The 19,294-nt window shown below is 50.7% G+C and overlaps 1 protein-coding gene across 1 annotated transcript in view; it reads right to left on the reverse strand.

Moving 5' to 3' along the window:
- SORCS3 (sortilin related VPS10 domain containing receptor 3) overlaps nt 1-19,294 on the reverse strand; it is a 900,280-nt gene that overhangs the window by 146,062 nt on the left and 734,924 nt on the right. The window contains exon 14 of the mRNA XM_060242676.1: nt 11,918-12,025. Coding sequence (XP_060098659.1) covers nt 11,918-12,025 — 108 coding nt within the window. The remainder of the gene's footprint in view (nt 1-11,917; nt 12,026-19,294) is intronic.

Consider the following 19,294-nt stretch of genomic DNA (forward strand, 5'->3'; position numbering starts at 1 on the left):
TTACACAGAAGGTCTCATACACAATCATGCCTCTGATAAAAGTATCTCACATTAGGAAAGACTTAGGTGGGCCAATCATCCGACACTCAGCATAAAAATCTTACAATTTAGAATTGAAGTCATCCTTGAAAGGTAGAATATCAGCCAGTGGTCAGAACTTCAAATATGCTACAGGGATAATGAAATATTTCTTGCTTTAACAAACAAGTGTGAAGAATGAGGTGGAAGTGAGGGTGGCCTATGGTTACAACAAAAACAATATGGTCATTTAATGACTATGTGAATGTGGTTTAAAACTGACAACCACCTCAGAGGGTCCCAGAATTTAAATTGGATCTGTTTTGTCACCTGTGCAAATAATAACCCTTGAATAAAGGACTTGATTACTTGCCAGTTACAGAATGCAGAACATAACTATATTAACTAGACTTCCATGTATATGCTAGAAACTCCCCAATGATTTCCCTTGGCAATCCTTCCATCAAGGTTTTCCCTCTGACACCTGAACCACAGGAACATAGTGTGACAAAGACTGGGCAGGTTATATGAGGGCTTTGAGGAGTAAAAAAAAGTACTTCATACTTACATAGTAAATTATACTACCTGCAAGAGTAATATAGATCTAGGCTGGGGTGGGGCTGTGCAGATCCTACCTCTAGTACAGACTCATTATATGGTCTCAGGCAAGATGTAGTCCCTAATCTTTCATTTGAAATATAGGAATAATAGTGATTTATTGTGGCATGGATAATCCGGTCCTTTCCCGCCCGCGCCGGCTTCAGCTGGCATTAGGGCGGGGGCCGAGTTTGCCTCCCCGGATGGAGCGAGGCAAACGGCCCCTTCATCCGGGGAAGCTGGTGGGGCGTGGTTGGCAGGGCTTTTTAGCCCTGACACGCCCCCGGCCACGCAGTCCGCTGGCCGTTTTCGGAAGGAAGGAGCGCGGTTCGCCTTACCTCCGTCCGAGGCGCGGCTGGGTCTTTTTAGCTGCGTCAGGCCGGCGGCTTGCTCGTCGCGGCTTTGCCGCGCTAGGGAGGAGCGTGCAGGCTTCGGGAGCGTCGCGGAGCGTCTACTGGCCTCCCCCCTGGGGCTTGAGCGGCGCGTTTCTCTCGCCCGCGGCGGTGGGCCGCGTTGGGTTTCGGCGCCTCAGTTTCGTCGGCGCGTGCTGTTATCCGCGGCTATCGGCCGCGTCAGGTTTTCCTCCCTCCTCCTCCTCCCCTATACCTCGTTTCTGACGTGGCTGGCTTGAGCTCAGCCCTTGAGCCTTTGGGGCCCGGCCTTTATTTTCAGTTCCAGCTTGGGGGTCTGGTGTGTGCCTAGGGGGCTGGTGGGCTTCCCTCCCCCCCCCCTTTTTTCCACTTCGGCTGCTTTGGCTCCCCTTTTTGGATCAGTTCAGGCCCTTCTCACCTCCCCCCCCCTTTTTTCTATTATAGCTCATTGCTTCTTTTGTAGTCTACTCTGTGGTAGTTGGCTGCCATGCCAAAGGGGCAGGGTAAGTCAAAGGGCAAGCAGCCCTTAAGGGGTGGTCAGAAGAGACCCAATCCCGGTGCCCCCCCTGGAGCTGAGCAGGAGGCTCAAACCAGACAGGCCATTGTTGCCAGTCTCGAGGCCCTTGAGCGTCACCATGGTGTGGATCCGCAGTCTTCCCTCCCAGCGCGAGGGCGCAAGGCAGCTAGAACATCCACCAGGGCTTTTGAGCAAGAGGTCTTGGCCCGTCTCTCTTCTTTGCAGGAAATGGCTGCCTTGCCGGGACCGTCTGGTGGATCGGGACCTGAGCCTGGTGATGACACTTCCGATGTGGACGAAGGTAATCCTCCGGATGTGCCTGCCCAGCCGGGCGGGTCAGTCGGTGCTATTCCTCCCGGGACGCCTGCAGGCGTTGAACCTGATGGTAAGCATATGGGCACGGGTTATCCTGGTTCGTGGCCGTGGGGGGGTTTGACCCCTTGGTTCCCACCGAGTGCGGCCCCTCCCGCCAATTTCGGCCTGGGGTTCCCGGTTGGCCCGAGGTTTCCACACGATGCGGCAGCCTTACCAGGCTCGTCGGGTCAAGGGCAGATTTTGCCTTGGCCCCCCGCACAAGGTTCAGGTTCCTGTACAACTTCCGCAGTTCCCTCCGGTGCCTCCGGTCAACCGTCCACCTCGGGTTCATTGCCTTGGGGGCTCCAGTGGGGCGGTTCGCCGATGACGGGTTGGGCGGCCCCCCAATGGGGGGGCTGGTGCTTTCCTTCTAATGTGATGGGCTCAGTCCCCTTCCACTGCCGCCCTTTTGGTGACACTGCGATGCCGTTGGGCGACCACCTCACTGTAGCCACCCGGGAGAAAATTCTCCGGGGCGAATATGTTGACGTCTTTGCCCTTCTTTATCGTGAGTTAGAAAAGAAGGACAAAGATGATTTGGACGAGAAGGACAAGGAGAAGATCAAGCGCCGCAAGGTTGAGCGGAACTGGGCCAATTGGTTGCCTGGTTTCCTAATCTATGCAGGGGTTATTGCCCGCGCGCAACCCTCTCGGGCCTCTCCTCTGTTCCAATACTTGGACATTATCTATAAGGCCTACACGGACTTCTCCGGTGCTGCCTGGCTGCAGTACGACGAGGAGTTCCGGATGAGGGCGGCCCTTAATCCCACCATCCCCTGGGACCACATTCATCAACAGCTTTGGCTACAGCTCATGTCACCGGCCAAGCCTAACTCGGGTGATAGGTCGGACAGTGGCCACCTCGTCAGTAGGCATGCATCGACGGCCGGCACCCGCGCCTCAGCGGGGCAGCTGGTTCAACCCCGGTTGGTGTGTTGGGATTTCTCGTCACAAGGGGGTTGCAGTAGGAAACCGTGCAAATATAAGCACGAGTGCCCCTTGTGCGGCGGGTCCCATTCCCTGGCCTCATGCAACAAAACGAAGCCCCGAGCTGGAACGAAGCGGACCGGGAGCGGCGGTAACACCCAAGGAGCTGGTAAAGGGTCCCAGTCCCATCAAGGTGACGGCCCTTAGGAAGTTGTTAGCGGCATACCCGCGCCCCCGTGACCGAGTTTACTTGTTGGATGGCTTTAGCCATGGTTTTCGTATCCCCTTTCAAGGCCCTAGGGGCCCTTGTATGGCCAAGAATTTACGTTCCGTGAGAGGAATGGAGGAGGTGGTTCGTGATAAAATCTTCAAGGAGTGCAGGGAGGGCCGAGTTTTAGGCCCTTTTCAGGCCCCCCCAGTTCCCAATTTACGGGTATCCCCGTTAGGGGTGGTGCCTAAGAAGGCCCCTGGGGAGTTTCGTTTGATTCACCACCTTTCCTATCCGAAAGGTGGGTCAGTCAACGATGCCATTCCTGATTTTCTTTGTACGGTGAGATACACCTCCTTCGACCAGGCCGTCCGGATCGTCCGAAGCTGTGGATTGGGAGCTGAAATGGCGAAATGCGACATTAAGTCGGCATTTCGCTTGTTGCCAGTTCACCCGCAGGATTTCGAGCTTCTTGGCTTTACATTTGAAGGGCAGTTTTATATGGACCGGGCCCTACCGATGGGTTGTGCTATCTCATGCTCCGCTTTCGAGCGTTTTAGCACTTTCCTCGAGTGGGCTTTGCGCGAGCGGTCTGGGTCCGCCTCTACGGTCCATTACCTTGACGATTTTTTGTTTGTGGGGCGCCGTGGGTCGGGCCAATGTACACACTTGCTCCAGTCCTTCCTGGGTTTAGCGGCTGAGCTGGGAGTGCCGCTTGCCCACGAGAAGACTGAAGGCCCAGCTACGGTGTTGACGTTTCTTGGTATTGAGTTGGATTCTGTTCAGCAGGCGTCCAGGTTACCCAAAGAAAAAATTGACCGCTTGTTGCAGATGTTGTCCTCGGCCTTGGGCCGACGTAAGTTGTCTCTCCTTGAGCTTCAGTCGCTTGTTGGCCACCTTAACTTTGCCTGTAGGGTGGTGGCCCCTGGCCGGGCCTTTTTACGGCGTTTATGCGACGCCATGTCTGGCTTGCGCCGCCCCCACCACCGAGTCAGGATTACCCAGGGCATGCGTCAGGACTTGCGGGTGTGGGAGAGTTTTTTGGCGGAGTTTAACGGGGTTTCCTTTTGGCGTGAGGACCTTAAGCTCGAGGCAGAGCTCCAAATCACGTCGGATGCCTCCGGCTCGGTCGGCTTTGGTGTTTATTTCCGGGGCCATTGGTGCGCTGAAGAGTGGCCTGATGAGTGGCTTTCCAGCGACCTCTGCCGGAATTTAACGTTTTTGGAATTCTTTCCCATAGTAGTTGCAATTCAGTTGTGGGGTCCGTCCTTGGCCAACCGGGTTGTCCACTTTTGGTGCGACAACTTGGCGGTTGTCCACGTGATCAATACGTTGTCCTCTAAGTCGGCTCCAGTTATGCGCCTAGTGAGGGTTTTCGTTTTGAGTTGCTTACGGTTAAATGTGTTATTTCTTGCTAAGCATGTGCCCGGAGTATGCAATGGAGTTGCGGATGCTCTGTCTCGTCGGCAGATGGAGCGTTTTCGCCTCCTTGCACCAGACGCCGATCTCCTGCCGGTGCGGTTGCCCCCAGAGATGTGGCGCCTTGGAGACTTGAGGCCGACCGAGCAATGAATCTTGCCCTGGCGCCTTCTACACGGAAGGCCTACGACCACTCGGTGCACCAGTTTCGGGCCTTCAGGGAGCAGGCCGGGTTGGCCAACCGGTGGCCTGTGCCGGTGGCCCACCTCATGCAATTTTGTGTGCATCTGAAAGGTAAGGGCCTGGTCGCCAAGACGATTAGGGCCAAGTTGGCAGCCCTGGCCTTCCATGCCAAAATCCGGGGTTTACCTGACAGGACGGACGATTTTAGACTCCGGAAAATGCTCGAGGGTTGGGCACGCGAGCGAGGCCCGCGACCCGATACTAGGCAACCCCTTTCCCCCGCGGTTTTAAAAGGGCTCAAGGCAGTTTGGCCTTCAGTTTGTTCTTCCAGTTTCGAAGCTGCGCTTTTTCAGGCAGCGTCATTGATTGCATTTTTTGGAGCACTCAGAGTGAGTGAATTGGTGGTCAGTTCTCGGCAGGATCGTTCCCACCGGGCCCTGCAGGCTGGTGACGTAAAGATCCAAGGCGACAGCGTGGTTATCTCGATTCGCAAATCTAAGACCGATCAGAAACAAAGAGGTATGTGTATCACTTTGGGCCTGTGTGCGGATACGGCTATCTGCCCGGTGGCCGCCTTGAAGGAATATATTGCCGTTCGAGGCGATGAGGCGGGGCCTTTATTCCGTCACATAGATGGGTCGCCATTGACCAAATTCCAGTTTTGGTCCGTAACCAGCAGGGCTTTGGACAAGCTTGGCCTTGGTGGGGTCCGATTCGGGACTCATTCCTTCCGTATTGGGGCCGCATCGACAGCGGCCGCCTTGGGGTATCCTGGATCGGCCATCCAGAAGGTGGGACGGTGGAGGTCCTCGGCTTACAGGGGCTATGTTCGCCCTATTACCCATTGAGGGGTGGTTGTTGTTCTCACTGTGTTATTTTGTTTTGTTTCAGGTGCTGTGGCGCGGGGCGAGAGGACAAGGATCTTGATCGCCGGCCACAGCATGATATTTTGGGCTGCTCACTTTGCTCGACGTTCGCCCTTTGGTTCGCAACTGGGCCTCAGCGAGCGGGCAGTGGTGGAATGGCAGGGGCGCCGGGGCCTGCGTTGGGACGGCCTCCTGCCACTGCTGTTTCGGGGGAGGGATGGCCCTCCGCCCCAGATTCTTGTGGTCCACCTTGGGGGTAACGATCTGGGCCTGGTGCAGGGGAGGGCCCTGTCACACCAGGCAATCGAGGACCTCCGGGTGTTGCGGAGCAGGTGGCCCGATGTGTTGATCCTGTGGTCCGCCATCCTTCCGCGACGGGTGTGGAGGTCTGCATTGAACCCGGCCGGGGTCGAGAGGGCTCGACGCAAGGCTAACAGGGCGATGCGGAGGGCGCTCGCCGGGGGCCTGGGCATTTACCTTCCACACCCGGTCATTAGATCTTATAAGGCGGACCTATATCGACCAGACGGTGTCCACCTGTCCGCTGCTGGCAACAGGGCATTTTTATCGGACCTACAGCTGGGGCTTAGGCTGGCTTTAGGCCTGCCGGTGGGCCCAAGTGCCTAAGCTGAGGCTTGGCATTGTGGTGGCGGGACTTTAAGGCAGATTTGTTTTGGTGACCACCCATGGTTTTCCCCTTAAGGGAAGTAGCGTGTGATGGATGGCAGCTGGGTTTAAACGGCCCTCTGCTGTCTTTCTCGCTACAGGGTCACCTCGTTCGGGAGCCGTCCCTGGCGGTGCGGCGGAGCCGGACTGAGGTCACACCCGACCTTGCCGGCCTGGTAGCAGCCAGTTTGCCCGGCTGCTGCTGGGGGCTGGGTGGCTCGCCCGCCGGGGCTGGGAAGGGTTTGGATTTCCCTTCGCCTCCCCGGTTAGTTCAGGTTGCCCCAGGCTGTTTGTTCAATAAAAGTTGCCCTGTTTTACACCCATATACCGTGTTGTCTCGTTCTTCCGACTGGGGGGGCAATCCGGTCCTTTCCCGCCCGCGCCGGCTTCAGCTGGCATTAGGGCGGGGGCCGAGTTTGCCTCCCCGGATGGAGCGAGGCAAACGGCCCCTTCATCCGGGGAAGCTGGTGGGGCGTGGTTGGCAGGGCTTTTTAGCCCTGACACGCCCCCGGCCACGCAGTCCGCTGGCCGTTTTCGGCCCACCCTCCCTCCCTGCAATAGTACAGGTTTTCCGGTCGCCGGTGTTTTTCGGGGCCAGGTAGGAATTTTTTCATCCCATCTGATTGGCCTTAGCTGGGATGTTTTTCGCCTACCTTGTACTGTTGCTTTTAGGTTTGGGCTTAATTTGGTAACTTTACGGGCGGGACTTTAAGGCAGATTTGTTTTGGTGACCACCCATGGTTTTCCCCTTAAGGGAAGTAGCGTGTGATGGATGGCAGCTGGGTTTAAACGGCCCTCTGCTGTCTTTCTCGCTACAGGGTCACCTCGTTCGGGAGCCGTCCCTGGCGGTGCGGCGGAGCCGGACTGAGGTCACACCCGACCTTGCCGGCCTGGTAGCAGCCAGTTTGCCCGGCTGCTGCTGGGGGCTGGGTGGCTCGCCCGCCGGGGCTGGGAAGGGTTTGGATTTCCCTTCGCCTCCCCGGTTAGTTCAGGTTGCCCCAGGCTGTTTGTTCAATAAAAGTTGCCCTGTTTTACACCCATATACCGTGTTGTCTCGTTCTTCCGACTGGGGGGGCAAACCAAAAAAGCAGCAAAGCTCTTTGAATTATATTAATTATTAAAACAATCTGGTTTTCGGTGTAGCTGAAAAATCACACTGCATGTGTTCCGCCTGCCTATTTGCCTAGCAGATACATGTTCAAATTACAAACCAGGAAACAATATTTTGTACAAACCCAGAATGATAGCAGGAAGATGTTTGTGTTACAGAAACATACAACCCCCAATGACTCTGTCATCTGTCTGTTGGAAATTATCTCTAAAGGGAAATTATTCCTATTTTCTATGGACTGCCGACTTTGAGTGCATTTTATTTGATTTCACACCCTCTTGCCTTTACAAACAAGAAATTTGGCTTTTTAAAATTTATTCTTGTATTAGTTTTTCATATTCAATATAGTATACTAACATGATTTTTTTAAAACACATGCAAAAGCAGATAATGAATATGTGACTTTATATTGCATTAGGACAGATTATTAACTATGGTATTGATAACTAACACAGTCTGTGGAAATACCATTTGTTTGCACATGATTCTGAGCTTAAGCACTTCCATTCCAGTCTCAGATAAGTGGAATGGATAGTTTTGCTCTGGGACTCAGTCAAATGGAGGTGTTTGCATACTTTATGCTTACCCTTTGCCAGCTCAGCATCACCCAAACCAGGTGTTAGTTAACTACCTCAGTAAATTCATAAGGAGAGAAATACACATCCACATAAAGCCACTTTCAGGCACCATAAAAAAACTGGCTTGCCTTATTCCTTAGCTCTTGTGCAACTGTATATAAGATTGTCCATTAAATCCTTCCCCAGTATCATCCAGTTGAATGGTGACTTTTATGAACACTAATGAAAGAAATAATTTATAAATTCTTAAATCATCAATATAAACTCCCCATAAAAATCTCAAAAGCCATGTCCATCACTATCCAGTCAAACTGGACAACCTCTAGAAGGAGGTTCCTTTTACTCTCCAGTCTCCACTGAAAATTGGCACTGAAAACTTCCTGCTAAGTTCTCCCCATGTTCCCTGCAAAGACTGAGCCACTGAGCAACTCTCTGCTGACAAAGGACACTGAACTTCACACAAAATCACTCCCCCCGCCACCAGAGACATATAAGAATTAGTCCATGAATCATTCTCAGACACACACACTCTATGTCCATGCCGTACTGAAAACAAGCTTACCCCTGAGTATACCTCACTCACAGGAGTGTCTAGACGATATGCATTGCACTGTACTGTTCTACTGTTTTAACTATTATTTATATTGTATTTTAATATTTGTATTCTAATGATATTGTACACTATCCTGAGCCTTCCTGGGAATGGTGGTTTATACATTCAAAACAACAGCAATGTATCTTTTTAATGTAGAAAGTGCAGTGGAATAAAAATCTCAACTTTGGTAAAATATATCTCACAGAGTTTCTCAGATGTTTTCAGGGAAGGCAACTTCAGTAAGATGCTTGTTCAAAGGAGAAAAGCCAGTGCCTGGATGCTGTAGCACTTGACTGAAACTAAGCTCTGGCTCTGGTCTGGGCCTTGGATCCACTGTAGCATATCCACAGAGGGAAGGATTGCCACCTACAGAGTGCAACCATCTCACTTCCCTGTCTCCTGCTAGAATAAAAAATGCACCAACACACCTGTTTGTTCATGATGGGCATAACCTTGTCTTTCTTGCCATGGTAGGGTTGCCAGCCTCCAGGTGGGGTCTGGAGACCACATGCTTTTGCAACTGGCAGAGATCAGCCTCCCTGGAGCATGGTGTGTTTTGAAGGAAGAACTCTATGGCACTGTACCACTGAGGCCTCTCCCCAAACCTCACCCTCTCCCAATTCCACCCCCAAAGACTCCAGGTATTTTCCAACACAGATCTAGCAACCCTATGCCATGGCCAAGCACTCCCTCCATCCTTCCTTTGCATGTGCAGCATGCCAGTTTCGGAAACCTTCAATCAAGCTCCAATTGGCTGTGACATTTGAATGCCCAGACAAACTGTAGTCTGTTTCTAATCCACAATCTTGGATTCTAACTAGGATTCATCTGTGGTTTAGAACTCAGGCTTCTGTGAGGAATCACACTCCAATTAGCCTAGCATTTAGACATCAGAGCAAATTGAACATAAAAACATAAGAGAAGCCATGTTGGATCAGGCCAACGGCCCATCAAGTCCAACACTCTCTGTCACACAGTGGCAAAAAAAATTATATACACACATACACTGTGGCTAATAGCCACTGATGGACCTGTGCTCGATATTTTTATCTAAACCCTTCTTGAAGGTGGCTATACTTGTGGCCGCCACCACCTCCTGTGGCAGTGAATTCCACATGTTAATCACCCTTTGGGTGAAGAAGTACTTCCTTTTATCCGTTTTAACCTGTCTGCTCAGCAATTTCATCGAATGCCCACGAGTTCTTGTATTGTGAGAAAGGGAGAAAAGTACTTCTTTCTCTACCTAATTGGAGTGTAAGAATTCCATTTCTCTCATGCCAATGGGAAAGAAGGGAGAGAGCACACAAGCTCCACAAAATCCACCACAAACATATTAATAGGGCCTATATGAGAAGTTTCAGTTTTGCCCCTGGAAATCCTAGGGTCAAGCCCCAAATAAATTATGAACATTGTAGCCTGGAAACCACAATAATCTTACCTTTAAAAACCAGGATCAAAAGAGCTATTTTAAACATTCCCAAGGAATTTTCTATTTAAATAACAAGGTTTCCTACCAGAGCAAGTTAATTGTTTGGTCTTAAAGGTGCACTTGATTCCTGCTTTGTTCTAAGGTTCCTTACCAAAATACAAAATGTATTTTGATACTCCCATGAGAATGTTACCATGTGAGCGTGAGAAAGCTGCCATTTGGAGCAGACATGGTTGTGAAAGTTTTTAACAGGGCTAGGATAATTTTCATTTCATGAAGCAGCTAATGTGTTTAACAAACTAATAAATAGCTAGATGATGATGATGATGATTTGATTGATTGCCCCATCCCAGCCAAGGCCAGGCTCTGAGTGATGTACATCAGATACAAATACACAAGGATTAAAACAACAATTAATTTAAAACAATAAAAATTTAAGCCCCAATGGCATACCACAGGGGAGGGAGGAACACTTTTGGAAGGGAGTGGACAAAAGAAAAGGTACCAACCATTGCTGTTCTCAATCAAAAGCCTGGTGGAAAATCTCTGCCTTACAGGACCTGCAGAATTGCAAAAGGTCCTGCAGGGCCCAGACACCATCCAGCAGGAAATACTCACATTCTTCTAGCAAGAAATAGAGAACTCTCACTTTACTGCCCGCAAAGCAAAAATGGATCATTTTGTGAAACTGTAGGTTTGTCTCCAGCTGACATATCATTATCCAATGGACAAACTGTGAGGAGCCATTGCTAAGAGCATAATAAGAAATCTAAGTGCATTGCATTCTTTCAGGTGTGAAGTAGCCAAACCAAGATAAAGCTTAATGGCTTGTCACGTTAAAATAAGCTGTCCGCCTTTACCAAATATATTGTGCTTTATTTTTCCTCCTGTAGTGAGAATGACTTGGAAATAAAGATGGGTAAATTTCCCCACAACACCCTTGTTTTCATGTATCCTTTCTCAGCCCTGTCATACTAGAAGGGGAAATGGATTTTCAGGAACATATGCGTGGTCTCCTTCTGTGCAATGCAAGGACATTTCCACTCTCCATCCCACTGGGACTCCAGAAAAATCTTCTGCTGCTGTGACTAGTCCTTGTAATTCACATGTATGTAAACAGCAGCAAATCTACATTAAACTATCCATTAGCCTTGGAAAACAGCATGTGGGCGCTTTTTAAAAAATTGCAGCAACAATATACTAACTGCTATAGCAAGATAAACCACTTACTCCAATAAATGTTCCAGCTCACATGGAACAGGCAGGAGGAAAAGCAGAAAATACAAAATGTGGGTGCTGTAAAATCCCAGAATTCAAGTTTAATCTTGGGCCCTAAACTCTATTACAAAATCTCAAGGCTACATCAAGCATAATAAATATTTAAAATTCTAGCACTTCAATCCCAGTGCCTAAACACCATTGCATTAAAAAAATACTTATATTGCCTCCCAAAGATGACTGGCTTGAGTTTTACCATGGGTTTGAAAATATGCAGCTCCACATACAGAGATGGCTACTAGTTCAATGCATTTACAGTCCATCTCACAACAACCTTTTTTCCACGTTGCAGAAGTGAGAAATGGTCCTATATTTGAATGATGTCTTTTCTGGATATTCAGGCATTAAAAGGAATATTGATCTTAGTAATCACAATAGGACGCAGGGTAAATGGGTGCTGGGATAAAGCCAGTGCTTCATATTGTACCAGGAAGATAACAGCTCATTAACACAAGAGAAAGTATTACTCCTGTTTAACATCTGAAAAGAAAGTGTGGTTTAAGTATGGTAAATGTCAGCAATAGTAGGTATACCAGTGATTTCTTAACTGTGATAGCTTTTTGCAGCATTGCATGCATTTAATTCAGCATCCAAGATAATATTAGACAAGTAACACTGAGAGTAACAGGAAAAACAACAATAGTTTTACTCTACAAGAGCTATACCGACAGGACCCTTGGCATGAGGAGGCAACAGAGAGACATCCTAGACCAAACCTGGACTTGAATGCGATAGACAGCCAAAGTGGCACAACTACAGTGACTCCCAAGGCATCCTCCCTGATTGATTCTTCAACTTACGTCATTATCTGTGTTTCTATGCCTGGTTCCACTAGAGACCCATCCACAAAGAGAGGTGCTGATGTGAAGCCGTATTTATTCCAGGTTCTTCCTTCATCAAAACTCACCCTGGGATTGAAATAGACAAGATAAATACACATAAAAGGGTTTCACTGGAGCCATTACCAAGGTAATTAAGCACCTTCTTAGGCTGGTGAGTGACAGTAGCTGGATTTATAAACAGGCATCAATCTTCTCTGTCTTGCCATGTTATTAATTAATGCTTTGCTTCAAAGTGCTTTGAAAAAGTAATGCACCATGAACAGTTATCAAAGTCAATGAGGAGCAGCATTCCTTCAGTCAAATAATAGTTTGGTTCCCTTCAGAGAAAACTGCGGGAATCCTGCAGGAAAAGGAACAGTTCTGTGTTTCAAAAAAAAAGTTGATGTTATTAGGAATGTTTATTAATCTCTAGAAGTCCCATAAATGCACAAGATGGTACAATGCTGTCTTTTTTTTAAAATCCAATTTGCAAAAGACTTCCAGATGCAACGGAGCCTCTTGCAGCCCGTCGCATCGCGGTGTGGCTGCAGGGGAGATTTTGCCCCCACCAGAGGGAGAGCGGACTTCTCGGCACGCTTTCAGGCGCGTCTGATGGGGCGGGGCTTCAGCGCTATTGCTGAAGCCTCCGTTCCCCGGCTCTTCAGTCCTCTCGTCTTACTTGGACTGAAGGGAGCGTGCTAGCACGCTCTTCATTTGAGCCGGGAAGGGGATTAGGCCGGTGGGGCCGGTGCGTTGCGGATCGTGTTGGAAAGCTCATCGCTGGATTTGGTTTGGTTGTTTAGCCCTGGGTTTTATGAGGGCTCTTGTCATTTAGGTCTGTCAGGCTTTGAAGCTTGAGGAGTCAGGTTTAAATTCCTGCTCACTCCTGTAAAGCACGCTAGGGGACTTGGCAACCAGTAGCTTGCGAGCTGCTTTGACACCCACTGCCTGAGGGCAGGTGTTGGAGGGTAAGCAGGCACTGGTCCTGGTCCTTGTTTCCCTTTTGGGCTACTGAGTCTTCTCTCTGCCATATTTTCAATTTGGGGAGCGTCAGTTGAGCAGTGAGAGGCTTCCCCCCCTTTTTTTTCTTCTTTTTTTTCTTCTTTTTTTAATATAAGGGCCCCTGTTGCCAGTGTGTTGTGTGGGGGGCAGATTATTGGTCCTGGGTGGCCCATGGTTTTGGGTGGCCATCTGTTCAGGACTGACGTGGTTGTCATTTTTACAGGAGACCATTTTTTTCTTTTTTATAGGCACTGGGGTGGTTGCTGTTTTTCCTTCCCTCTGGTTCTCGGTGGCCATTTTGGGCTCGCTTCTGCTTCCTCATACCTGGCTCTTGGGGCAGCCATTTTAGGTGCTGGTGTTGCGGTGGCCATTTTAAAGTGCAGTGGGGCTGTGGCCATTTTTAAGGTCTATTTCGAAGATAGCCCTTGGCCTTCTCCCCATGTCGTTCTTTAAGACATTTGAAGGGTTTGGTGGGTTAGGTGACTCGCCTTTTTTCAGGATTAGAGTGGATAGCTGCTTTACAGCAGCCCATTCTTCCCTTAATTTCAACTTGTGCTGTGCTCTTTAGCGAGCATGTCGGGGCGTAAAGCTAGTGGAAAAGCAAAGGGGAAGCAGCCTGCCCCCAAGGCTCCTAAGCCGCCCCCTAAGTGCCCTCCGCCCCCCTCATCTGATGACGAGGGGGACGATGAGGTGAACGCAGTCATTTTCCAGCGACTGCAAGCATTGGAGCAGGCATCAGGGTTTCCGCCTTCTCAGATGCCCAAGAAGGGGCGGGTTCCTAAGCAGGTGTTGCAGGCAGACATATTGACCTGCTTGTCTCTTTTAGAGGGTAGAGCTGCTGCGATGGCTGTGGGAGGAGCTGTGGGGCTTGTTGGATCGGATGTTGGTGCAGGCCCGTCGTCTGGTGCGGTTGGTGCCGGGTCAGCATTGGTGCCTGCTGTACCTCCTGGTAAGTCTGGGGATGGCTCCTTGCCTCACACTGGGCCTGTGTGGCCTTGGGGGGCTTGGGGGTCTGCTGATCCATTAAGTGGTTCGGGGGCTCCTTCAAATTTAGGTATGCAGCGGAGCAATTGGATGGCACCCCAGGGTCAGTGCTGTCCACTTAGTAATTGGCCTGGGGCGGGGCAGCAGGGGTCAGCAGTGCCTTGGTCAGCGGCTGGGGGTTACCGTCCCCTTACGGGGCGGTCCCCTTTAGTGCTATGCCTTTTGGCGAGGTCGCCTTGCCTCTGGGTGATCACCTGCTGCCTGCCACGAGGGAAAAAATCTTAAAAGGGGAATATGTTGACGTATTCTCCCTTTTATTTAGGGAATTAGAGAAGGACAAGGAGGAACTGGATGACAAAGAGAAGGAGAAGCTTAGGAAGAGGAAGGTTGATCGGACCTGGGCCAATTGGCTTCCAGGGTTTTTTATATATGCGGGAGTGATAGCGCGTGCGCAGCCCTGGCGGGCCGCCGCCTTGATTCAATATATGGACATCATATACAAGGGATATACGATGTTCAGTGGCCCAGCCTGGATCCAATATGACCAGGAGTTCAGGATGAGGGCTGGTTTGTACCCTTCACTCCCGTGGGATCGGATTCACCAACAGTTGTGGCTGCAGGTGATGTCACCTGCGCGGCCCAATTTGGGGGACCGATCCGACAGTGGTCTCCTTGTATCCAAGGATTCCTCTTCTCCTTCCAGTGCTTTAGTATCCTCCCGCAGTGCTGCGGGCAGGCGGTTCCTCCCCGCTTGCTCTGCTGAGAGTTTGGGTCCCAGGGGGTGTGCAGTCGTAAAGCTTGCCAGTTCAAGCATGAATGCCCCCTGTGCGCTGGCCCACATTCTTTCAACAACTGCCCGAGAGTCCGGCCACGCAAGGGTCAGAAAGGATGGGGGGGGCCCTTCTCAATCTGGGGAAAGGCCCCAGCCCGATGAAGGTGGGTCCTCTTGAGGAAAGTTTTAGTCTCAGGGAGATTAAGTTTTCAGGGGGTAACTTTAGAATTGGCATGGCCACTACGGCTGCTGCCCTGGATTATCCTACTTTGTCCATTCAGCCTTGGCCGTTGGCGGTCTCAGACTTACTAAGTTCTATTTGCGCTTTTTTGCTCCGCTAGTAGTTTTTATTAGGAGCGGGGGGTAGTTTAAGTTTGGGTTTTATAACTTGTCTGTTTTTTCCTTTTAGATGCTGTTGTTCCTGGCCTGAGGAGCAGAATTCTCACCTGCGGGCACAGTTATGCGTTGGGCAGCACATCAAGCTCGGAGAACTGCTGTTGTCTCTCAGCTGGGGCTCAGCAAACATGTTCCAATAGAATGGAGGGGGCGCAGGGGTATTCAGTGGCCTGGCTTGCTCCCCCCCTTTTATTTCATGGGTGTTTGGGCCCTCCTCCGCAGGTATTAATTGTTCACCTGGGAGGGAATGATCTCGGGCAGGTTAACGGCAAGGCGTTGGTCTTGCAAGCCCGAGATGATTTCAAGCACATATGGAACAGATGGCTTGGTACCATTATGGTTTGGTCGGTTATGATTCCGCGCCTGGTGTGGCGCAGTGCTTGGAATCCAGCAGGGATAGAGAGGGCATGTTACAGAGCGAATAAGGAGATTCGCAAGGTTTTGGAGGGTGGTTTGGGCCACTATCTGCCTCATCCGTTTATTTCCAGGGAATGTCCCGACCTCTACAGAGGGGATGGGGTGCATCTCTTGGAAAAGGGTAATATGCTTTTCCTGAGGGATCTGCGGCAAGGGCTTATGTTGGCTTTGGGACTTTTGGTGGGTGCTAAGCCCTAAGTAGAGACTTGGCCTTAGTAGTGGCAGGTTTTACGGGGTTTATGGCACCATGCGGCCTGGGGAGGACCGGTTAGCCTCCCCCTTTTGGGGAGTTGGGGGTCTGGTAGGATCAACCTTTGGGTGTGGCCCGGGGTGTGTGAATGCAGACTGTCCTGGAGACTCGGTTGGATGGGTGCCTTTCACTGAGACTCGCGTCTGGTGTCTGGGCCCTCCAGTGCGAGCCTCCCTGCTGGGCCTGCTGAGCGGGAGCTGTGGCACACAGCTCCGGTTTGGGGGCCAGGTCTCTCGTCTGCTTAAAAAGGCAGGGGAGTGGTCTGAGGAGACCCCTGGCCCTGACCTGGCCGCAGTTCGGTTGCCCTTGCCGTTGCTATGTTATTTAATAAAGTGGCCCATAATTTCACCAATCTAATTGTGTCCGCCTCATTATTCCGACTTGGGGGGGCAATGGAGCCTCCTGCAGCCTGTCGCATCGTGGCATGGCTGCAGGGGAGATTTTGCCCCCACCAGAGGGAGAGTGGACTTCTCGGTGCGCTTTCAGGCACGTCTGATGGGGGCAGGGCTTCAGCGCTATTGTTGAAGCCTCCGTTCCCCGGCTCTTCAGTCCTCTCGTCTTGCTTGGCCCTCCCGCCCGCCCTGTTTGTTATGTAGGCATCTTGCTGGTCGCCTCATTTTTGGAGGGGCTGGGTAGGAATTTTTTACTCCCCAGCTGTTTGGCTGGTGACTGGGGGGTGTTTTTGGCCTACCCTGCATAGCATATCAGTGGATTGAGGAATTGGCCTTGGGTAGGTGCCTTTGTATAGATTGGTCACTTTTAGGGCAGGTTTTACGGGGTTTATGGCACCATGCAGCCTGGGGAGGACCGGTTAGCCTCCCCCTTTTGGGGAGTTGGGGGTCTGGCAGGATCAACCTTTGGGTGTGGCCCAGGGTGTGTGAATGCAGACTGTCCTGGAGACTCGGTTGGATGGGTGCCTTTCGCTGAGACTCGCGTCTGGTGTCTGGGCCCTCCAGTGCAAGCCTCCCTGCTGGGCCTGCTGGGCGGGAGCTGTGGCACACAGCTCCGGCTTGGGGGCCAAATCTCTCGCCTGCTTAAAAGGCAGGTGAGCGGTCTGAGGAGACCCCTGGCCCTGACCTGGCCGCAGTTCGGTTGCCCTTGCCGTTGCTATGTTATTTAATAAAGTGGCCCATAATTTCACCAATCTAATTGTGTCCGCCTCGTTATTCCGATTTGGGGGGGCAAACACATACTGCATTAAAAACAGGGTTCCAGTAATCACTGCTATTCAATAAATTATACAGGCTGGTGAAAACAGAAGTGATTGTAAAGTATTCCAAGACAATTTCTCCAAACTGGGTGAGTGGGCAACAGCTTAGCAAATGACATTCAGTGTAAGTAAGTTCAAGGTGATGCATAATATGGCAAAGAATTCTGGCTTTTAAAAGATGTTTTGGGGATCTGAAATGGTAGAGGTAAAGGAAAGCAATATCAGGGTTGTAAAAGATATTTCTATGAAACTTCAGTGCACAATGTGAACTCCAAGCTAGAGATTATTATAAAAAGGAGTGAAAATAAACTACCAATATGGTGCAGCCACATCTATAGATGCAAAATTTCCAGGAATTTTGAAGTGGGAGAGGCAGGGAATTGAAATATATGCAATACTTGTTTTCTATGGAACTTTTTTTTTCCTTGGGAGAATGCAGTGGAATGGCATTTTGGAACCTCTTAGTGGAAACAAAATTCTCAAAAAAATGTTTAAAAGTTCATGAGGGGCACCTGTGTGCTTCTCCTTCATTTCCTCATGAGAGTTCTGGCACTTCTTTTTCCAGGAAAAAAGCCCTAGATTGAAACCTAAACCTATTTTGCTGCTTGAAAAATATAAAATACATCATATACAACTTAGTTATCGTATACATTTTATTAATTGGCATGTTTATAGAATTTAAAATGATAAAGGTTTTAGTTTTCTACCAATCAGGCCCAGTCTCTTCTAGGGGTCCCAACCCTCCCGCCCTGGCGGGGGACCCCAGGATTTCCACCCTCTTCCCCCGCTCCCCAAAAAAACGGAAGCGAGGGGAGGGGGAAATGGCGAGCCGCCCCATCCCGGAGCGGGCGAGGCCGCCGCTGCCGCCCCCTCCCCGCCCAGTGAGGCCGTAGGCGGCGGGCCCGCCAGCGCCCAGCAGCAGGAGGAGGTGGCAGTGGTGGAGGAGCTGTCGGCCGAGGGCCTCGCCGGCGGCGTTGGTGCAGCAGAGGGGCAGCAGGAGCGCGGCGAGGAGGACGGGCGCGCCGGAGCGGCGGAGGTGGCAGAGCCAGGCCCGGCCCAGGGCAGTGAGGGAGCTCTTGAAGGGGTGCAGGAAGGTGCCGCACAGCACCGCCGCCCCGCAGCACAGCCCCGCCAGCACCAGCGCGACAGCGCCGGAGGCCGAGGAGGAGGCCCCGAGCCCCCGGCCCCACTCTCCATGCCCATGCCACCGCCCTGCTTCACCCAGGCCTCCAGCCTCAGGCGGCCGCCGAGGGGCGGGGAGGACGAGCGGGAGGAGGAGGGAGGGACACCTGCTAATGCGACTGCGGCGTGGGAACCTCCAGCCCTCCTCGCCCGGGGCCTGCTTGCGTCAGGAGGGCGGCCGGGCAGGCTTCTCCCAGCGCTCTTCAGGCGCCGGGCCTTGATGGCAATTATGCTTGTCACAGCCTTGATATTGGCTCCACCCCCAAAGTCTCCTGGCTCCACCCCCAAAGTCCCCAGCTATTTCTTCAATTGGACTTGGCAACCCTAGTCTCTTCAGATCTCAGCAGCTAAGCAGGAAGTCCTCCCTGGTTAGAACTTGGATGGGAGACCACCAAGGAAGTCTTGTGCTTGCCTCACAGAGGCAGACAATGGCAAACTACTTCTGATCATCTCTCGCCTTAAAAACCCTATGAGGACACAATGTAGACAGCACTTTCCACCACCATATCTTTTTCAGGACTCCAAATAAAATGGGAAGTCAAAGGTTAAATCAGATGTGCACTGCAAGTCTTATGTTTAGACCTCTTAGCAATTTTTAAAGTTAATTCTTAAGGTTCTGGTTCAGATTGGGATCATGCATGGTGAGAAGATGACTTTTACCATGCAATTTTCCAACCTGAAATATCCTTGTAGTGTTATTATTTGCCCCATTGAGCTAAACTTGCACATACCTGTAAGTTTAGCCTACTTAGTCAGATAACACCTCTACTTTTTTCAGGTTGGGAAACCACCAGAGATGGGGGGAAACTTTCTTTATCCCATGCAATGGAATCCTAATCAGAATCAGGTCTGAGAATTAACTTTTAAAAATTGCTGGGAGGTCTAAACATAGAACTCTCAGCAGACATATGTTTTGGCCCTATGTATAATTTGGAATTAACGAATATTACATAACAGTGATTGCAGGGCTAAGCTTAATGTAATGGTGTTTGTTTTTCACAAAGAAATATGGCTCCTGGAAGGGAAAAATTACTATTTAATTGGACTACCCCTTCCTCTTGCCAAATATTTGTCCAGAGTTGGGGAGAACTGTACTCGAATGTCACTGCCTCCATTAAAGAGACTGTGGATGTTTCTGTAAAA

Source organism: Heteronotia binoei, chromosome 6 (assembly GCF_032191835.1).
Source record: "Heteronotia binoei isolate CCM8104 ecotype False Entrance Well chromosome 6, APGP_CSIRO_Hbin_v1, whole genome shotgun sequence".
NCBI lineage: Eukaryota > Metazoa > Chordata > Lepidosauria > Squamata > Gekkonidae > Heteronotia > Heteronotia binoei.